At 38.8% G+C, this 18,171-nt stretch overlaps 2 protein-coding genes across 2 annotated transcripts; one reads left to right on the forward strand and one right to left on the reverse strand.

Annotated features, from left to right (window-relative positions):
- Positions 1 to 2,397: 2,397 nt before the first annotated feature.
- LOC129777702 (zinc finger protein ZFP2-like) lies at positions 2,398 to 4,216 on the reverse strand. The gene is made up of 3 exons (XM_055784137.1): positions 4,045 to 4,216; positions 3,866 to 3,987; positions 2,398 to 3,806 (listed from the first exon to the last, which is right to left on the reverse strand). The coding sequence occupies exons 1-3, from the start codon at positions 4,165 to 4,167 to the stop codon at positions 2,456 to 2,458; spliced, it is 1,596 nt and encodes a 531-aa protein (XP_055640112.1). The 5' UTR covers positions 4,168 to 4,216; the 3' UTR covers positions 2,398 to 2,455.
- Positions 4,217 to 13,294: 9,078 nt separating this feature from the next.
- LOC129775635 (histone-arginine methyltransferase CARMER) lies at positions 13,295 to 15,946 on the forward strand. The gene is made up of 2 exons (XM_055780601.1): positions 13,295 to 14,011; positions 14,364 to 15,946. Exons 1-2 carry the CDS (start codon positions 13,507 to 13,509, stop codon positions 15,632 to 15,634), a joined length of 1,776 nt encoding a protein of 591 aa, XP_055636576.1. The 5' UTR covers positions 13,295 to 13,506; the 3' UTR covers positions 15,635 to 15,946.
- The last annotated feature ends 2,225 nt before the right edge of the window (positions 15,947 to 18,171 follow it).

An 18,171-nucleotide genomic window follows, 5' to 3' on the forward strand; every position in this document is an offset into this window, starting at 1 on the left:
CGTAAATGAACAAAGTGAGAGTTACAAAATCGTTTTTTCCTTTGGCGGAAAACATTTTACAGCGCATGAGAAAAAAGTAGCAAGTTTTTTTTCCGCGTAAAATGCACTTGAAAATTAAATTGAATAGACTCCATATGACCTAAATTGAGACGAAAAGTTTTCTGCTTCCGTCCTAGTTTTAGACGAATGAAGTGTTCAGCACCAATTGTGGAAAAAGGAATTACAATTGCTAACAAGAGATAAACTACCATGAAGATGCTCTAAAATCCAAACATAGTAAAAATTAGAATACTAATTCTGATATAAGAAGAAATAACAAAAATGAAACATTTTGGTTCGTGACATGTTCTGTTTATTTTTCAAATGATGAATGTAACGCGAAAAATATTTTTTGGAAATATGTAATTATTTTCTGTATATCCTCTTTCAACGTTATTCGTTGACACATTCAATTTTGTACCATTTGAGTAACGGACTGTTATGCCTGGTATGTGAACTTCTTATCTTCCTGGCTACTAATACAATCAAAGTTTAACACAAGCAACACCCGTGAATCTTCCCACCTTCTATTTTTCATCTCGGGTCGAGACGAGCGAAATATCCCATTTCAGTACACGAGTTTCATTGAAATGTTTTATTTGGTAGACTGGAGAGGCTTCAGTCAGCTTTTCTTGGTATGAACAGTGATGTCAGATGAGAAGACATGTTTTTGTTTTGAGAAAAACAACAAACAATTTCAAAATTGATCAATCGATACTCTTTTCTCAGTGCCAAAATACTTTTAAAAAACATAAAAAAGAATAAGGTTCATATATCTTTTGGTTTCATTGATATTTTTCCTCGAGCATATGGTTTTATCCAGGTGTATGACACGATTATCGCTATCTCACTCTACCTACCGTCACCGCCTATCTCACTATCCCTCTGCTGTAAAAGTTCATCATCGACATCACGATATGTCAGATGGTGGTAAATTGGTAATTCGCGATAACGTCGACGTCTGGTGGCGACTTCAAATTTGAGTCATAATTTGGGTCCCAAAATCGTTAGTGTAATCTCTACCAGATTAGAAGACACGAAGCCGGTTTTCAAATTTTAAAATTTGAATGAAAATTTTCACATTATGTTATTTAATTATTAAACACGTATTTCTGACTTTCATTCAACCATATGGTCATACAATTCTAACATTGTTGCTGATTTTTTTCTTTATAATATAAAGTTGTCTTCATAAACATTTTTCGTATGAGACCACCTGCATACAAAAATGTTTTTAATTTAAACAGAATACTAATTTGATATGGGAAAGCTAATTTTCATTCATAATTTTAATTTTAAAAACGTTCACTCCGACTGAAAATCAGCTTTGACTTTGACGCTCCCCTAAACTAGTAAACGAAGCTCACTGCCGTCAACGCGGATCGCTGTTTTGAAGAAAACAAATACTTCTGACGTGTGAGATGTTGGCATCAAAAACATGACGGGTGCCATACGGCTGGTTTTATCACTCAGACGTTTTGTTATTATGGATTTATTGGGGGCAATGTTTGTTCACCTAATCAACGATTTATCAAGAAAAGTTTTAAATCTATATATACGTATTTCCAATAGAGTAGTTGTTTTGAATTACTCATTTTCGTTCAATATGTGAAGACCCTTTTCGTGCCGTGTTCATATATTCAAAACAGTCATCTACCATCCCTGGATATGAGTTCAATGTTTACATTTGGTTGTGTTGTTTGGAAGAGGTCCATTTGAAAATCTGTAAAATCTTTCAATTACTGAATTGAATTTGACTGTTGCAGTTGAAAACATACATTGCTTATGCAATACTAGTTTAGCCGTGAAACAATTTTTGAAGATAAAGGCGGAGCAGAAGAATACCGATGCTTTCAATCAACAAGGTGAACAAACACATCAAACAAACTAGACGATTCGACTGATTCATCGACGAGCGCGGCTAAACGGTCGTTGAGCCAGACGAGCTACTCGTCTGTTTTTAGTCGAGCTCGGCTTCTAGAATATGAAAACAAAATAGACGAGCGATCGTCTGCTCGTCTCGTTTTCTGGAATAGGGCCCTATGGCAGAAATGCTTTCATGCACGGGTGTCCTGACGAAGATTTCATTGCAAACACGCGTTGCAGACAAGGTGTTCGAGAGAACGTTAAGGTTTACGAATTTATAATATTAGATTTTTGTCCAAATGAAGGAATTGTCATCATAGTCGAACCCGTTTGAGAACTCATTGGTGATGATTTTGTCGTTTGTTTTTGGTATATCAATGGATCTTTGGATGAACGAAGTGAAATGTAAGGAATCATTAACTTTCTGAAAATATCTCAGTTAACTAGATGAACTGATGTACCTATTTGAACGATTTCATGAATAATCAAATATTTAAGAAAAAAAAATAGAACGTTCGTAAGAATATATTTCAATAACAATGCCATCTTTCTACTTCTCACGCTTATCATGTTTTTCGTGAACCTTCTTATGTTTGGCCAACGTGCTGTGATCTCGAAATGTCCTACTACAAATGACACATGAGAAGGGCTTCTCTCCCGTGTGTATCCTTTTGTGAGTGAGCATAACAGATCGTTGCCGGAATCTTTTTGGGCAAAACTCGCATTGGTAGGCTTTCTCATTGTAATGTATTTTCATGTGCCTACGCATACTGGTGTATTGGGCAAAACTGCGACCGCATTGGGTGCACTGGAACGGTTGTTCCTTCGTATGAGTATTTTCGTGGCCAGCCAAAGAGACACTGTTTGGGCACACTTTCCCACAATAACTGCACTCGTAGTTCTTTTCGTGGGCTGTCAAATGTGCCTGCAAAATTTTAATGTTACCAAATGTCTTGTCGCATCGTTCGCATCGATGGAGAATGAAACCATCTGGATGTGTCGAGTGTCCATGTTCTATGAGCTCTTTGTTGTTTCGAAAAACATCCGTACAAAGTGCGCACCTATAAAGATCTGTTTTTCGTATCGTGACATTACCATTAGTATAACTTCCGTGAGAACTTTGTGTATGGCTACGCAGATCTTTAACGGTTCCAAAGCATTCGGAACAAAATAAACATCGGTAAATATGAGATTTTTCAATGCAGTCATGCATTTTCAATTCATTGTTTGATTCGAAAAGCTGAAAGCATTGTTTGCATGAATGAGATTCAGCATTTTGGTGTACACTGTTTTGATGATGAATAAGATTGTCGCTGTCGTCGAACGTTTCGTTACATAAATTGCATTGATGTTCACTTGAAACGGTCTCCCCTTGTTCAGCCTCTAAAAATGCGGTCTGGTTATTGTCAGTTTCCACTGTTTTATCAAAGATCGCTTCGTCGTTCATTAACTCTACAAACTTTGATTCTTCCAGTTCAATTACATCGCAACTTTGATCTGATGTATAGATAAGATTATCAGATTCATCATAATTATCAATCCTATTTTCCTTTTCGTAAGTAGTCGAAAGTTCAGAAAGCATTTCCTCCTCATAAACAGTCACTTCTGAGTCCGATAAATCTTCGCTGGGGGTTTCTAAAGTTTCTATCAATGCATCGGACTCATGTTCATTTGAAAACATTTCAACATGTTGTGCTGTTGGTGGCTGCTCAAAATTGTGATTTGTTGAATTTTGACCCTGAACCATCACAGATTGTTTTTGACCAGAATTTGATTCATCAGTACAATCTGGGACTATACTTCCCGCTCTTTCAGTTGTACTTTTGAAACAAGTATTATCTTGGGTATCGACGTGATTTTCATCCGTTTCCACTTTACAACACGATTCCTCCTCTAAATTTCTGAAAATGTATGCTTGTTACTATACTTCATGTATGAAGATAGATGTAAAACAACCAACTCTGTTAACAATAGTTGAAATTTTCGGTCTGCCTCAAGGAAGGAATTACGAATGTTGTCAACCATCCGGATTTTCTTCATACATTCGTCGCAAATAGAGGAAAGTTTCTCCGTATCCGAGAACTGCAAACAGAAAAATATTCTGAGGTTGAGGGAGAAAAATAAACACTAATTACTTACTTTTATATGAAATAATTCATATATTTTGTCACGGATTGTGAAATCTTCGTATCGTCCGTATAAAGACTGCATTTTGTTTAAATGAACCTGTTCTAAACATAACCGACAGCATATTTGAAACATATTCAATAACAGTGTTTACTTTTTCTGAAAAAATAATGTAAATTGATATTTGTTTACGTGATTGACAGTTGCCGTCTATATACCGTTTCATATCTCGAACCGCTTGGAATCGGTTCTCAAGGTGATTACAAGTAGCTAAGGTGAGCCAATATGTAAAAACCATTATGCAGCCACCTTGAAAGTATTCTCCCCCTTTTCTGCGCAACGAATGACGTAACATATCAAAGCCTTTCGCTTTATTGTGGAAGCCACCTTATTTTGACGTAGGACTACGTCTAACCGGAAGATATAGGGGGTGAAATGGAAATCTAGGTACTGAACAAGTAGGAAAAAAATGCAAGATTTGGAACGCTTATAACTCGAGCATTTCTCAATAGATCGCAAAGGTTTTTGCATCAATTGATAGGAAATATGTCTACGCATCTATCATAACGAATAACATTTCATTTTTCTTGAGATAAATAATTGAATAATTGTGAAATATCAAGCATTGTCAAAATGCCCTATGTGCCCATTTTTGATTGGTCCATTTTGTGCTCCTCAAATCGTACCGACCAAAACGGGCAACCAGAGCAGCAGCGAAATAGAATGAAGCACGATTGGAAAGGAAAAAGAAAAAGATGAACGAAACATTGGTCGCAGTCTCACACATGCGTAATTCTCGAGCCAGCCAGTCAGCTTAAAAATCCCCGCTCCGCTGCCGTAACGATCATTCTCATTCAAACCGTACACCACATCGGTTCGCATCACAACACATCAACAAACCAACCCAAGCACCCATGTCTGGACATGGTAAAGGAGGAAAAGTGAAGGGAAAGGCAAAATCCCGCTCGAACCGTGTTGATATGGAGTTCCCCGCAAGGGTAGCTAGGCCGAGCGCGTTAGTACCAGTGCACCAGTCCACCTAGCCTGCGTTATATAGTTTCGGCCGCCGAAGTGATCGAGTTGGCTGGTAAAGCTGCTCGCGACGATTAGAAAAACCGCATTCAGAACAGAACACATCAAGATAACAACAGGCAGTTGCAGCGAGTGGCGAGTGGCAAACGCAATCGCAAAACGGCAGCAGGTAGCAGAAGAAAAAAGTTTGTTCTTTTTACAATCTGCTTTGGTGGCAAATCCAGAACAAGGCGGCATCGAGGGCGTTCGAAATGGTTTTTTTTTACGTAGGACTACGTCTAACCGGAAGATATAGGGGGTGAAATGGAAATCCAGGCACTGAACAAGTAGGAAAAAATGCAAGATTTGGAACGCTTATTACTCGAGCATTTCTCAATAGATCGCAAAGGTTTTTGCATCAATTGATAGGAAATATATCTACGCATCTATCATAACGAATAACATTTCATTTTTCTTGAGATAAATAATTGAATAATTGTGAAATATCAAGCATTGTCAAAATGCACTATGTGCCCATTTTTGATTGGTCCATTTTGTGCTCCTCAAATCGTACCGACCAAAACGGGCAACCAGAGCAGCAGCGAAATAGAATGAAGCACGATTGGAAAGGAAAAAGAAAAAAATGAACGAAACATTGGTCGCAGTCTCACACATGCGTAATTCTCGAGCCAGCCAGTCAGCTTAAAAATCCCCGCTCCGCTGCCGCAACGATCATTCTCATTCAAACCGTACACCACATCGGTTCGCATCACAACACATCAACAAACCAACCCAAGCAGCCATGTCTGGACATGGTAAAGGAGGAAAAGTGAAGGGAAAGGCAAAATCCCGCTCGAACCGTGTTGATCTGGAATTCCCCGCAAGGGTAGCTAGGCCGAGCGCGTTAGTACCAGTGCACCAGTCCACCTAGTCGGCGTTATATAGTTTCGGCCGCCGAAGTGATCGAGTTAGCTGGCAAAGCTGCTCGCGACGATAAGAAAACCCGCATTCGGAACAAAACACATTCGGTTCGGTGGACATCAAGACAACAGGCAGTTGCAGCGAGTGGCGAGTGGCAAACGCAATCGCAAAACGGCATCAGGTAGCAGAAGAAAAAAGTTTGTTCTTTATACAAACTGCTTTGGTGGCAAATCCAGAACAAGGCGGCATCGAGGGCGTTCGAAATGGTTTTTTTCAAAACCACGAGTACAAAGTTTTCTAAATTGGAACCATTCCATAAAACAAGGCGCTTTTCAGGGCCATTAAACCTTCCAAAAAAGAGTTTTGGAAATACAGTTCAATGCTTTCTAAAACATTATCCAAAATAATAATAAAACACAAATTGATTTTTTCTTAATTTGTTTGCCAGGATCTGACGAGTATGTGAATTTGGCAGTTGTTCTGAGCTTATTGATAGTTGGGGACTTTCCTGATTATTCAATTTTCACCAATTCTTAAATTGTTTCCAGATTGAAAGTACAGTAATTTACAATTAGTTCGACATTTAGCTAATTGGACGGACATGTAATGCGACTTATTTAGTTGGACATTTGTGTACATAGAGATCCAAATTATGACCCCACATTGAAAGTCGACACTGTCCACTATCATCGCAAATGTTCCATTACAGGTTAAAATCGCCTCCAATGCGACACTGAGTGGCGCTTCGGCACGTCGCATTGAATGTAATTTACTGTACAACATGTCACAAAGCTGGATGGGAAGAAATTTTCCAACTGTGAAAGCTGTGGCGAGTGGCAACAAATCGCTTAACAGGAAGGTTTAGCCGAACAAGATGGGGATATCGAGTGATAACAAAACAATAAACTCTTTAGATTGAAGATAATTTTGTGATCCTGAAAAGGACCCTTTTTAGCCTGCATGTGAATCCAACGAGCGAACAAATCGTAATAAATGTATTTTTTTGCAATCGCTCCCTTTTAACGCTTATTCGTTCGTCTCGTTGGACTCGCCCCTCTGGCTGAGTCTGCCGATTTGTCTCTATCCTGTGAGTGTGTACCGCTAGAGTATAAAACACGCGGACCCCAAAAAAATATCTTATTTTCTTTCAAACCGTAAACCCGTGTGGTTGTACGGCATCGGCATCGTGGACGTAACAAAGGAGGACAAGTTAAGGAAAGGCAAAGTCTCACTCGAACCGTGCAGGTCTCCAGTTCCCTGTTGGTCGCATTCACTGATTGCTCCGCAAGGGTAACTAGGCCGAACGGATTGGTGCCGGAGCACCAGTATACCTAACAGCGATTATAGAGTTTCGGTCGTCGGAGTGCTCGAGTTGGCTTGCAAAGCTGCTCACGACAATCAGAAAACCCGCATCAAGAACAGAGCAGCTTCGGTTCGGCGCTCATCAAGGCAACAATTAGTTTCAGTGAGTGGCAAAGTGTTTCTCCGGCACGTCGCATTAAATGTAATTTACTGAACAATATGTCACAAGCTGGATGGGAATAAATTTTCCAACTGTGAAAGCTGTGGCGAGTGGCAAACGCAATAGCTAAATAGGAAGGTTTAACCGAACAAGATGGGAATATCGAGTGATAACAAAAACACAACACCAAAGGTTCTTTTCAGAGCCATCAACATATTCATAAAGAGTAAACAGTAAACTAATCCATTTTTCAGGTAGATAGGTAGGTATTCACGTAGGAGAAGGAAATAAAACAATATATTTAAAATATATATTTAACAAAAACTGTCCCCTTTGTATAGTCCTACGTCACTCCGGTTATGTCCCGACACATTACCCACCCGACTTTTTCAGCTTCTATTTAGTACCCGAGTCGCTAACATCTGAGGACACGACTTCAAATCTTACCTAAGGGCATCAGCACCAGTCAGCGTTGTTACAGACTTTTTGATAACCCTCACCATAACGCAGGTACCCCACTGGTGGTTGCGGTTTAGGTTTGGAAAATAGTAATCTGCCTCTCGATGAATAGTGAGTTACCAAATTTGGCAACGCGACAGCAACCGAGTTTCAGAAAAATAGTCGTGGAACAATCGGATGGCACCTTATTCCGCTCTACGAACAATATTGGGTCGTTTGATGCTCGCCATGAATGAATTAATAATGATTCCAAGAACTGATTTTCTTCTTCGCTAGACTCGGAAATATATTCGAAAAAACTTCCCGGTTTTTCCATATTTTTTTATATTCGAAGCTCACAGAGATAACACAAACAAACAGTTGTCGTTTCTCCTAGTAATATCAATCGTATTCAGCAATCTACGGTGCGAAAAAGATGCGATACTATAGCAATCGTGATTGCAACGACAGGTGCGCAAATCGACGAGTTAATAAATTGGCAACGGCTAAAACTCGAGACTAGAAACCTTGAATAGTAACGCATTGGTGCGGACCCAGCAAACATTGAATTGATAATTTTGCACGTGCTAAGTCTTACAAGAAATCAGAATAAATCATAATCGCATATAATACCAATCAAAGTATGTATCGTGTATATTTGATAAATGTAAAAACTCGATTTTATATACCATTATCAAATTAAGTCAACATCAATTTTATGATGTACATTGTCGTAAAATATATTTAATCCGCATCATATGCGTATGTTACGCTAATGCAGTTTGCGTGTCGTGTAAGCGTATAATTTAAATCGATTCAGTACTGTAGTAAATCGTGTTGCATGCTGAAGAAAATCTAGAAACAGTAAATCATATTAGATCCTAATAAAGAACATATTACATCATATTGAAATGTCAATGAAATGCTGATGCACTCGAAAATGATGAAATGCACTCGGAATTGCTGATGTTCGATGAAAGTAACAACGGCAAACATCTTTTCTAATGAAACATGCAGCAAAACGAAGTGAACTACGCCATTGAACGCCAATCTTAGATATACACCACATCGAATTTGGCACATTGCATCGCATCGCTTTGCAAGGTTGCCAGGTTGTTTTATTATTTTAATTTTAATAGTAATCAGAATTTAGTTGGATATGATTGTGAAAACAAATTGTACAGTGAAAATTGTAATAAAAATAATTTAAAATTGAGATAGTTTCATTGATATTCATTTATTTTTTATTATTCCGTTTCAATGATATTATATGGGGGTCTCCGTAGCCACATTGGTTGCGCGTTCGCTTAGTAAGCGATCGATCGTGAGTTCAAAACTCAGGGCCCTCATTGACCATCTTTGTGTTGTTACAGAATAGCTACGTCCACGCAACAATCATCAGCGATGGAGATCGATCCACGGTCGAAATAAGATCGATTCATTCATACAACTGTGCTCTGCTCTGCAAGACACATCGGGCTGCTGTTCTATAAATAACTCAACAATGATCAATCAACTGTCTCCGCTGTCCGGTGGTCCAACTGGATAATCGGAATCGGAAGAACAGAAAGAAAACTCTTACGCCTAAATGGCTACTATGTGAATGTACCATATGTAATGGTATAGAAGGAATACTGGCGAATGACAACTGTGTAGTGTGCTAATTATAGATAATAATAACCATGTGACATGTACACGATTAAAATTCGGCTCTGTTACATCTAAAATGCTAATGAGCCTTAAATAAATAAATGGGATAAAATGATATTATATTTTTGGTTTCTATGATAAGGAAATCAAAGATGCATTTCTTTGGAACATAGTTAAATCATAAAATCGGCAACCAGGAATGACTGATCCTACTGCATAGAATGTATTAGGTTATATCATTTCGAATCATATGTATGAGTTTTGACCACTGTTGAATTAAATTTCAGATAGCCGTGGATGATGGATGGTGGATGGTGGATGATAATCCAAACAACCGGAGTTCGAATCCACATCGGAGCAGTTTTCACCAAACATCAATCTGTGCCATTTTATGTGCGATTCACATTGAACGTTACGGAAAAGAACGTCCACGTTCCGTCACCGTCTCCACCAATTCACACATGCAGTCTACGCTTGCAGCAGCACCGTCACGTCAAATGTCAAACAAATGATTTATTCAATGTTATTTATAGTGTCGCCACCTGCAACAGTATTGAATTGCAATGCCTTCTTTCGAATCAGCATACCTAAAATCAGTTCTAAATTTGGAAAAAATTAAATGAAAATCATTATACCCCGTAGTCCCAACACTTATTAAACAATAATAATAATATGTACACTATTTTTCTCAGCTAATCGCGAATGATTTTTACTCCGAAGTTTAAAACTAATAGATATGTTGGAATAAAAAATACAACCAAAATCAAAACAAAAGCCGAGACACAAAGCCCAGACAAAAACCCAACGAACCGTCCCTCTCCGTCAATTATTCTTTTCTACAAATCCTGCCGGTTGCTTTCGTTGAACGTATGCTGACGGGTCTTTACGTTGACTGTGTATGTGAATGTTTTCATAAGAATTGCATGGTAGAATAACTGACGTAACGTGACGTGACGGAACGTGAACGTTACGTGGATGTTGTACGTGAATCGCACTTTAAACATTTATATTCCACTCCCAACACAAGTAAATTAAATAATTATTATTTCTACAAATATAAATACTCATATATAAAAATGGCGATTCGTGAGGCTATAATAAGCATTTTACGAAAATATTTTGCGTCATTTGTTTTTTTTTTATATATTTTTTCTATATATCGTATTAGGTGCGTTGACAATTCACGAATATATTCATATTAGATCACAATTCAATTTCAACATAATCGCATAAACATAAACATAGCTGATCAAACTTGCATACTCATCTAAACTAATTCGGTAAGCATTTTCCATGTATGTATATGGCCTCCACTTTTGCATGCATATGCCAGTTAGGCGCATTATATGCCAACCAAAATTTAGTGCATATGATGTTATATATACGCTTGTTATGCGATTTAATGTTTGCTGGGGATGCCCTAAGTGACAAACTATAGTCACGCCCTGGGTTCTGCGGATATATTCGGTACTAGCTGACCTGGCAAACTTCGTCCCGCCCAATATTTATGTTTCGTTATCACATCCACGGTTTCTTACTTAACGCACATTCATGGACCCAGCAGCCCTCTTGCCCTTAGAGAGGGGGAGAGAGGGAGAGGGGTGTCTAACCATCATAGAAACGTTTCGTGCCCCATAACACCATATGCCAAATATGGCTCAATTTGCTTGATTAGTTCTCGAGTTATGCAGAAATTTGTGTTTCATTTGTATGGGAGCTCCCTTTAAGAGAGTAGTGTCGAACTACCATAGAAACGTTTATCGATCCCTGAAACCTCTATATGGCAAGTTTGATTCCATTTGTTTGAATAGTTCTCGAGTTGTTCAGCAACTTCCCGCCCTCTCTTTAGAGGGGGGGAAAGGAGTGTCAAACCACCATAAAAACATTTATTGCTCCCTAAAACCTCCTCATGTCATGTTCCTCATGTTCCGTTTGCTTGACTAGTTCTTAAATTATGCAGAAATGTATGCTTCATTTGTATGGCAGTAACCCCTCCCCCCCTCAGAGAGAGGGGAGAAGTGTTCATTCACCATAGAAACGTTTCGTGTCCCCTAAAACCTTCGCATGCCAAATTTGGTTTCATTTGCTTGATTAATTCTCAAGTAATGCAGAAATTTGTGTTTCATTTGTATGGAAGACCATGCGCAATATTCGCTATAAATCCCAAATTAGGAAAACTTTCCGTAAGCTTCGTGAATACGGCTAATCGCTGGAGGTGGTATGAGTTCTTAAAAATATTTTGACGTAGGACTACGTCTTTCATTTCTATACCGGGGTGTAAAATCAATGTTTCGAAAACGAAAGCGTTACAACCGAACGAAATGGTTCAAAAAGCTTCTGAAGATTATTCTTCCCCATCAGTAGGATATTTTGGTATCCAATATTGGATGCGCGCGCAACGGAAAATGTTTCGCATCGCGAAAATCATATAATTTACAATCGATTATTGCTCAGTCGCTGAAAGTTTCAAACCCAGAGAGTGCATTCGCATTTAGTTTGCCTTCCAAATTGCCATCGTAAACCATACCTTCTCTCGATTCGATCACGTACAAAAGCATACTTAAGCGATACTCTGGTGGTGAAACGCATTCATTTTTCGTGAGGACATCGACAAGACAACATCGTTACTGAACGAGCTGAACGAGCTGAACGAGCTGGACGAGCTGGACGGTGAGGGATCGAGGGATTCATTACCTGGCCTGACTTGACCTGGAACGCATTCAGTTTGTTTGAAACTGTGAGGGAGCGCAGAAAAGCCGATCCATCAGGAGTATCAGCATCGAAAAACATCGGAGACATCGGAGCAGCCGCCACACGCACACATACACGCGCGGAACTATTTTCGTTTGGTTGCCATCCAGCACCGAGAAGATTCCGGATAGATGTTATCGTTGCTGAAAAATAATCTGCCAGTTACCTTGGAATTGAAAATTACATTCAACCGAAAGAGTTTATTATGTTTTCTATCCATATAATACTGCGACCAAATACATTTGGTTTTGTGATTTTTCAATCAAGTGCGATCAACGTAAGACCACGACCACGACCACGCAATTTATTAGAGGTGCAATGAATCTTAAGAAGGAATTCCCGCTCTACTCGCACTGGCAAACGATGTTTACTCAAAAATTTCTCAAACGAGAAATGGGTGTTGTGAGAAATGATGAGCGAACGCAAAAATTATGTAGACTGATTTGATGCAACAGATATTTTGTCTATTGGAAATGGAATACAAATCGTATCACAATACAAGCAATGTATTATGTATTATACAACTTTCGTGTGGTTGCTTCTTTTGTTGAATATTGTGCCTTCAACGTAACGCTCTCGTTTTCGAAGTCCCCCAGATGTTCATATATCCATTCATTCAGAATTGATTCGGAAGCAACTAAAAACAAATGATCACAAAATCAACGATAGTCCTACGTCACCCTTGCGATTATACCACAGATATAACCCACTTCTTTTGTTTCGAAAAACGTGATATAAACGAAACACTTTCAGTGACAAAAACAGAAGTGATATAAACGAGACGTGATAAAAACACCCAGTGATTTCATCGAGACGTCACTGTACTATAAAAATATATTCATGTTAATTAAATATGTGAAAATAGATAGTTGTTAAGAATTAGTGCTTTCTCGGCTTTCTCTTCGTGTATAGTGTGTGGTGTTGGGTTGTAAATCTCATCCCGTTTTCCGACGCCATCGATTTCTCTTCGGGCTTTACATGGCAGGCGTCTCGTTTCACGCACATAAACCAACTGATGTCATTTGTGTGCGTGCCAATTGTGTGCGCAAACTATCCATAATAAAAAGACAGCCGAAAATGATTGTGTGAAGATTTGTCCGGGAAGCGAAAATATCTAGAATTGGACAAAAATTTACATATTTCTTACGAAAATAGTGTCTAATAAAGGTGAAACGAATAATCACTAGCAATTCATCGGTCGTCCATCAGTGGTTTGTAGGGAAAGAACCGACAACGCAACAATGTGTGAACAACTGGCGAGATTGCACGGATGCAACGTTTCCATTATCGGCGACAACGATAGTCTTGTTAATAAATATGGCCACAATGTTACAATCGCCTGTGGCTACGACCCGCAGGGAATGAGTGTCCGTGTTCTAAGGGAAAATACTCAACATCAGCTGGAAGAATACCCTGTCAATTCCAAAACGACTCATCTCAACCATGGCACAACATCACAGATTCTGATAGTGGGCGGCGATATGCTTTACATCAAGTTCGCATCCAAAGCCGACTGCAAACTGTTCCGACAGCTGCTGCAGAAAATGTCCGGAAAAGTCAACTCAGTATTCAACCTTCGCACGGAGGACTCTTCAGCATCACAGTATTTTCAGTTTTACGGTTATCTCTCGCAGCAGCAGAATATGATGCAGGATTTCGTCCGAACTAGCACTTATCAACGAGCAATATATGGTAATTCGCAGGACTTCCTGAACAAGATCGTGCTTGACGTCGGTGCTGGCTCTGGTGAGTTGTTTCGATGTTCGTTGAATGAACGCTAATGATTTAATATCTTTTTGTTGATATTTCAAGCAAAAGATTTTTGTATTTCGAGTGGAATACAAGCTCGGATATGAATTTTGGGAGAATATTAATTACTGCATGTTCGAGAACACCTTTTGTGTCCACACTCTTCCGTATAAAATATGAGATACGTGAAGTACATACTAAGAGAATAACATGGTCTCACTTGGTCGAAAGCCGCGTTAATATTTTTTTTTGTATGTAAAATACAATCTCTATTCGTGTGGAGTGAATCATAAACCTGTTGAGCTGGTAACAGTTAACAAACAATTTATTCTTTCAATGAATTTTTCAGGTATCCTTTCTTTCTTCGCGGTTCAAGCTGGTGCGGCTAGAGTTTACGCGGTGGAGGCTAGCAATATGGCCCAGTATGCCCAGCAGCTGGTTCAGTCGAATAATCTCGAAGAAAAAATCACTGTGATTGCCGGCAAAATAGAGGAAATTGAACTTCCAGAGATGGTGGATGTAATTATCTCCGAGCCCATGGGTTACATGCTATATAACGAACGTATGCTGGAAACCTATCTTCATGGTAAAAAATGGTTAAAACCAGAGGGAAAGATGTTTCCGTCAAGGGGAGATCTTCATGTGGCTCCATTCACCGATGAAGCTCTCTATATGGAACAATACAATAAGGCTAATTTTTGGATGCAGACTGAATTTCACGGAGTTAACTTAGTCGCACTCAGAGATGCGGCGATGAAGGAATACTTCCGACAACCGATCGTTGATACGTTCGATATACGTATATGCATAGCTAAATCAATCAGACATACCACCAACTTTTTGACTGCAGATGAGAAAGACCTGCATCGAATCCAAATTGATGTAGAGTTCCATATTTTAGAAACTGGTACTTGTCACGGGTTGGCCTTTTGGTTCGATGTGGAGTTCGCCGGATCATGCTCTCAAATTTGGCTGTCTACTGCCCCAACGGAATCGTTGACGCATTGGTATCAAGTGCGTTGTTTGTTGCAAACCCCGATTTTCGTAAAGCAAGGCCAGGTACTCTCGGGTAAAGTTATCCTAGCGGCAAATCAACGGCAAAGTTATGATGTGGAGATCGATTTGAAACTAGAAGGAACGATAATCTCATCCTCCAACACTCTAGATCTTAAGAATCCATACTTCCGATACACGGGTGCTCCGGTCCCGGCACCGCCTGGTTCCAATACTACATCACCTAGTGAAGCTTACTGGGGACAATTGGACGCTCAAGGTGCTCGAAATGCTGTAAATCTTGTAAATGGAATCACCGTGAACGGCCTTGGAGAAGTTGATATGTCCATAATCAACACTAATCTTATGCCAATTGGTAATCAACCAAACATTCATCCTGGACTTATCTCAAGTACTGGAAGGCAGCAATCACAGCAGCAGCAAGTGACGCCAACCCAGCAGCTTGCAATGAACCCAACGATTGCTTGTGCTGCCACTTCGACTCAGAATGTAGCTCAGCAGCAGCTGATTGGAGGTGCTATCTCGCCATCTCTGTTTACGACACCGACCCAGCAAATAATTAACAGTCATCATGCGCAACCGATTCATGGTAACCAGTTTTACTAGGCATTCATGTTATGCTCCGAGTCAGCAGCTATTCATTGCACCGGACAACAACAGAACTACTACACCATTAAAACACTTACTCACAAACGCTTCATCATCGTCCTTCAAGTTTACATCGCTACTCTTATCATTATTATAATTATATTATTTAAATGTATATCATTTTATTGAGATTGACCGAACAGGGCCTGTTCTTGTCCTGTGTCCCGGATAGAATACGTTTAAAGGTAGCAAGCTTTTATTTTCAAAAGTACAGTTCTGTTCAATGTCTTCTTAGTTTTAAATAGATTTTCCAATTAAAATTTGTCGACCAGCGGAAAAAAACCAATGTTTTTCATCAATGTCTGTGTGAACCGCGCACAGTGTACAATAAGTGTTACTGTGTTTCATACAGAATATATCACATTTTCCTGGGTTGCGATTAACATACATAAGCAACCTAATCCTCAGGATGTCGACTGTGGCTAAGTTAGGCCCAGGCTTACGGGACAATCACGTTAACCACATAATCACTGCTAAGCCAGTTTTATATTATCCGACGTGAAACGTTTCATAGAAGACAAATATTGGGCCCTCATTATGTAAATCGAAAAGTCAATACAATCCCTAACGCTATCATACCGAGCAAAATTTCGTATTTTATAAATCGGGATAATCTCTTACCGAGGTTTTAGAGGCGAATGAACTGAAAATGCATCTATGCCCTATTATAGAAATCGAGGCGATAAGAATTTTGCTCGTTAGCCCTATTTTACTATTGGGCCCTATTATAGAAATCGAATCGAGGATTCGAAACAATCACTATCACTATCACACCGAGTAAATTCTGGAATTATAGAAATCGAGGAAAACAGCTCGATTCGTTACTCTGCTCGAATGTCAGTGGCAGTAATGAAATATTTTGAAACGAGTTTGAAATGTTTCACAAAGCACTATAGAAAGGATGCCAAATCTTTTTTTGAGACATCGGCTATGAAAATTATAAATATCTATATTTCCAAAAGTGTTAATATGGTTATGTTTTGGAGAAAACTGATATTCCCTCTACGAATGAAGCTTAATGGGTGTAATGCATGCATGGATGTAATAAAAACGACTTCATGAAACAATTTGCTGTACAAAAAGTATAATTATTAGAAAATGAACTTTTTCATGTATTTTCACAACTGCAATCGCTGGAATTCCGTAAGAAGTCACGCATGAATTCCACTTTTTTTAGCAAAACAATTTTTTTGCATGTAATTTTCTTTTAGCGTCGATTTCTCGTTGTAGCGGCGTCAATCACCTCTATTCCGGTTCACGTTCGGGTTTGGAATTAGCAAAATGATGCATTTTGTTACCCGTTCGATTTCGATTAAGCACATTTATCAATCCGTTCGACTTCGAATTATTTCGGAATTTGTTTTCCATCATTGCAAGGATGCCAAATTTGCAGACACGTTCGCAATTTTACTGATATTTAATTTTTGTCGCAAACTCTATCCTGTTGCAGACACTTATATTTTCAGTTACAGATCCACATTCATTTTCTTTATGGCTTGATTCAGTTCCCTGCGCTAACAACCTCTTTTTTCAGACCTCTCTTCGCGGTTGCAAAGGTAGCTAGCAGTGTATAAAACACATCAACATTTCAGATTTTCGTTGAAGACTTTAAAAAAAATCATCTGGCATCTCTGGAGGTGATGACATTTACTCTTGTAAATTTCTAAAGGGCAATGTTTATATTTGTGCACTGTCTCATCTGTGTATAAAAAAAGACGGGTGAGTAATGTCGGGGACATAACCGGAGTGACGTAGGACTATACAAAGGCTTTTGTTAAATATATATTTTAAATATATTGTTTTATTTTCTTCTCCTACGTGAATACCTACCTATCTACCTGAAACATGGATTAGTTTACTGTTTACTATTTATGAATATGTTGATGGTTCTGAAAAGAACCTTTGGTGTTGTGTTTTTGTTATCACTCGATATTCCCATCTTGTTCGGTTAAACCTTCCTGTTTAGCTATTGCGTTTGCCACTCGCCACAGCTTTCACAGTTGGAAAATTTCTTCCCATGCAGCTTGTGACATATTTTACAGTAAATTACATTCAATGGCACGTTGCATTACCACCACTCTGTATCGGATTGGAGGTAATTTTATCCTGTAATTGAACATTTGCGATGACAGTGGTACAGTGTCAACTTTCAATGTGGGGTCATAATTTGGACCCCGAACTCTATGTTTACAAAAATGTCCAACTAAATATGTCGCATTACATGTCCGTCCAATTAGCTAAATGTCCAACTAATTGTAAATTACTGTACTTTCAATCTGGAAACAATTTAAGAATTGGTGAAAATCAATAAGCTCAGAACAACTGCCAAATACACATACTCATCATATCCTGGCAAACAAATTATGAAAAAATCAATTTGTGTTTTATTATTATTTTGGATATTGTTTTAGAAAGCATTGAACTGTATTTCTTAAACTCTTTTTTGGAAGGTTTAATGGCCCTGAAAAGCGCCTTGTTTTATGGAATGGTTCCAA

This window comes from Toxorhynchites rutilus, chromosome 3 (assembly GCF_029784135.1).
Source record: "Toxorhynchites rutilus septentrionalis strain SRP chromosome 3, ASM2978413v1, whole genome shotgun sequence".
Classification (NCBI taxonomy): Eukaryota; Metazoa; Arthropoda; class Insecta; order Diptera; family Culicidae; genus Toxorhynchites; species Toxorhynchites rutilus.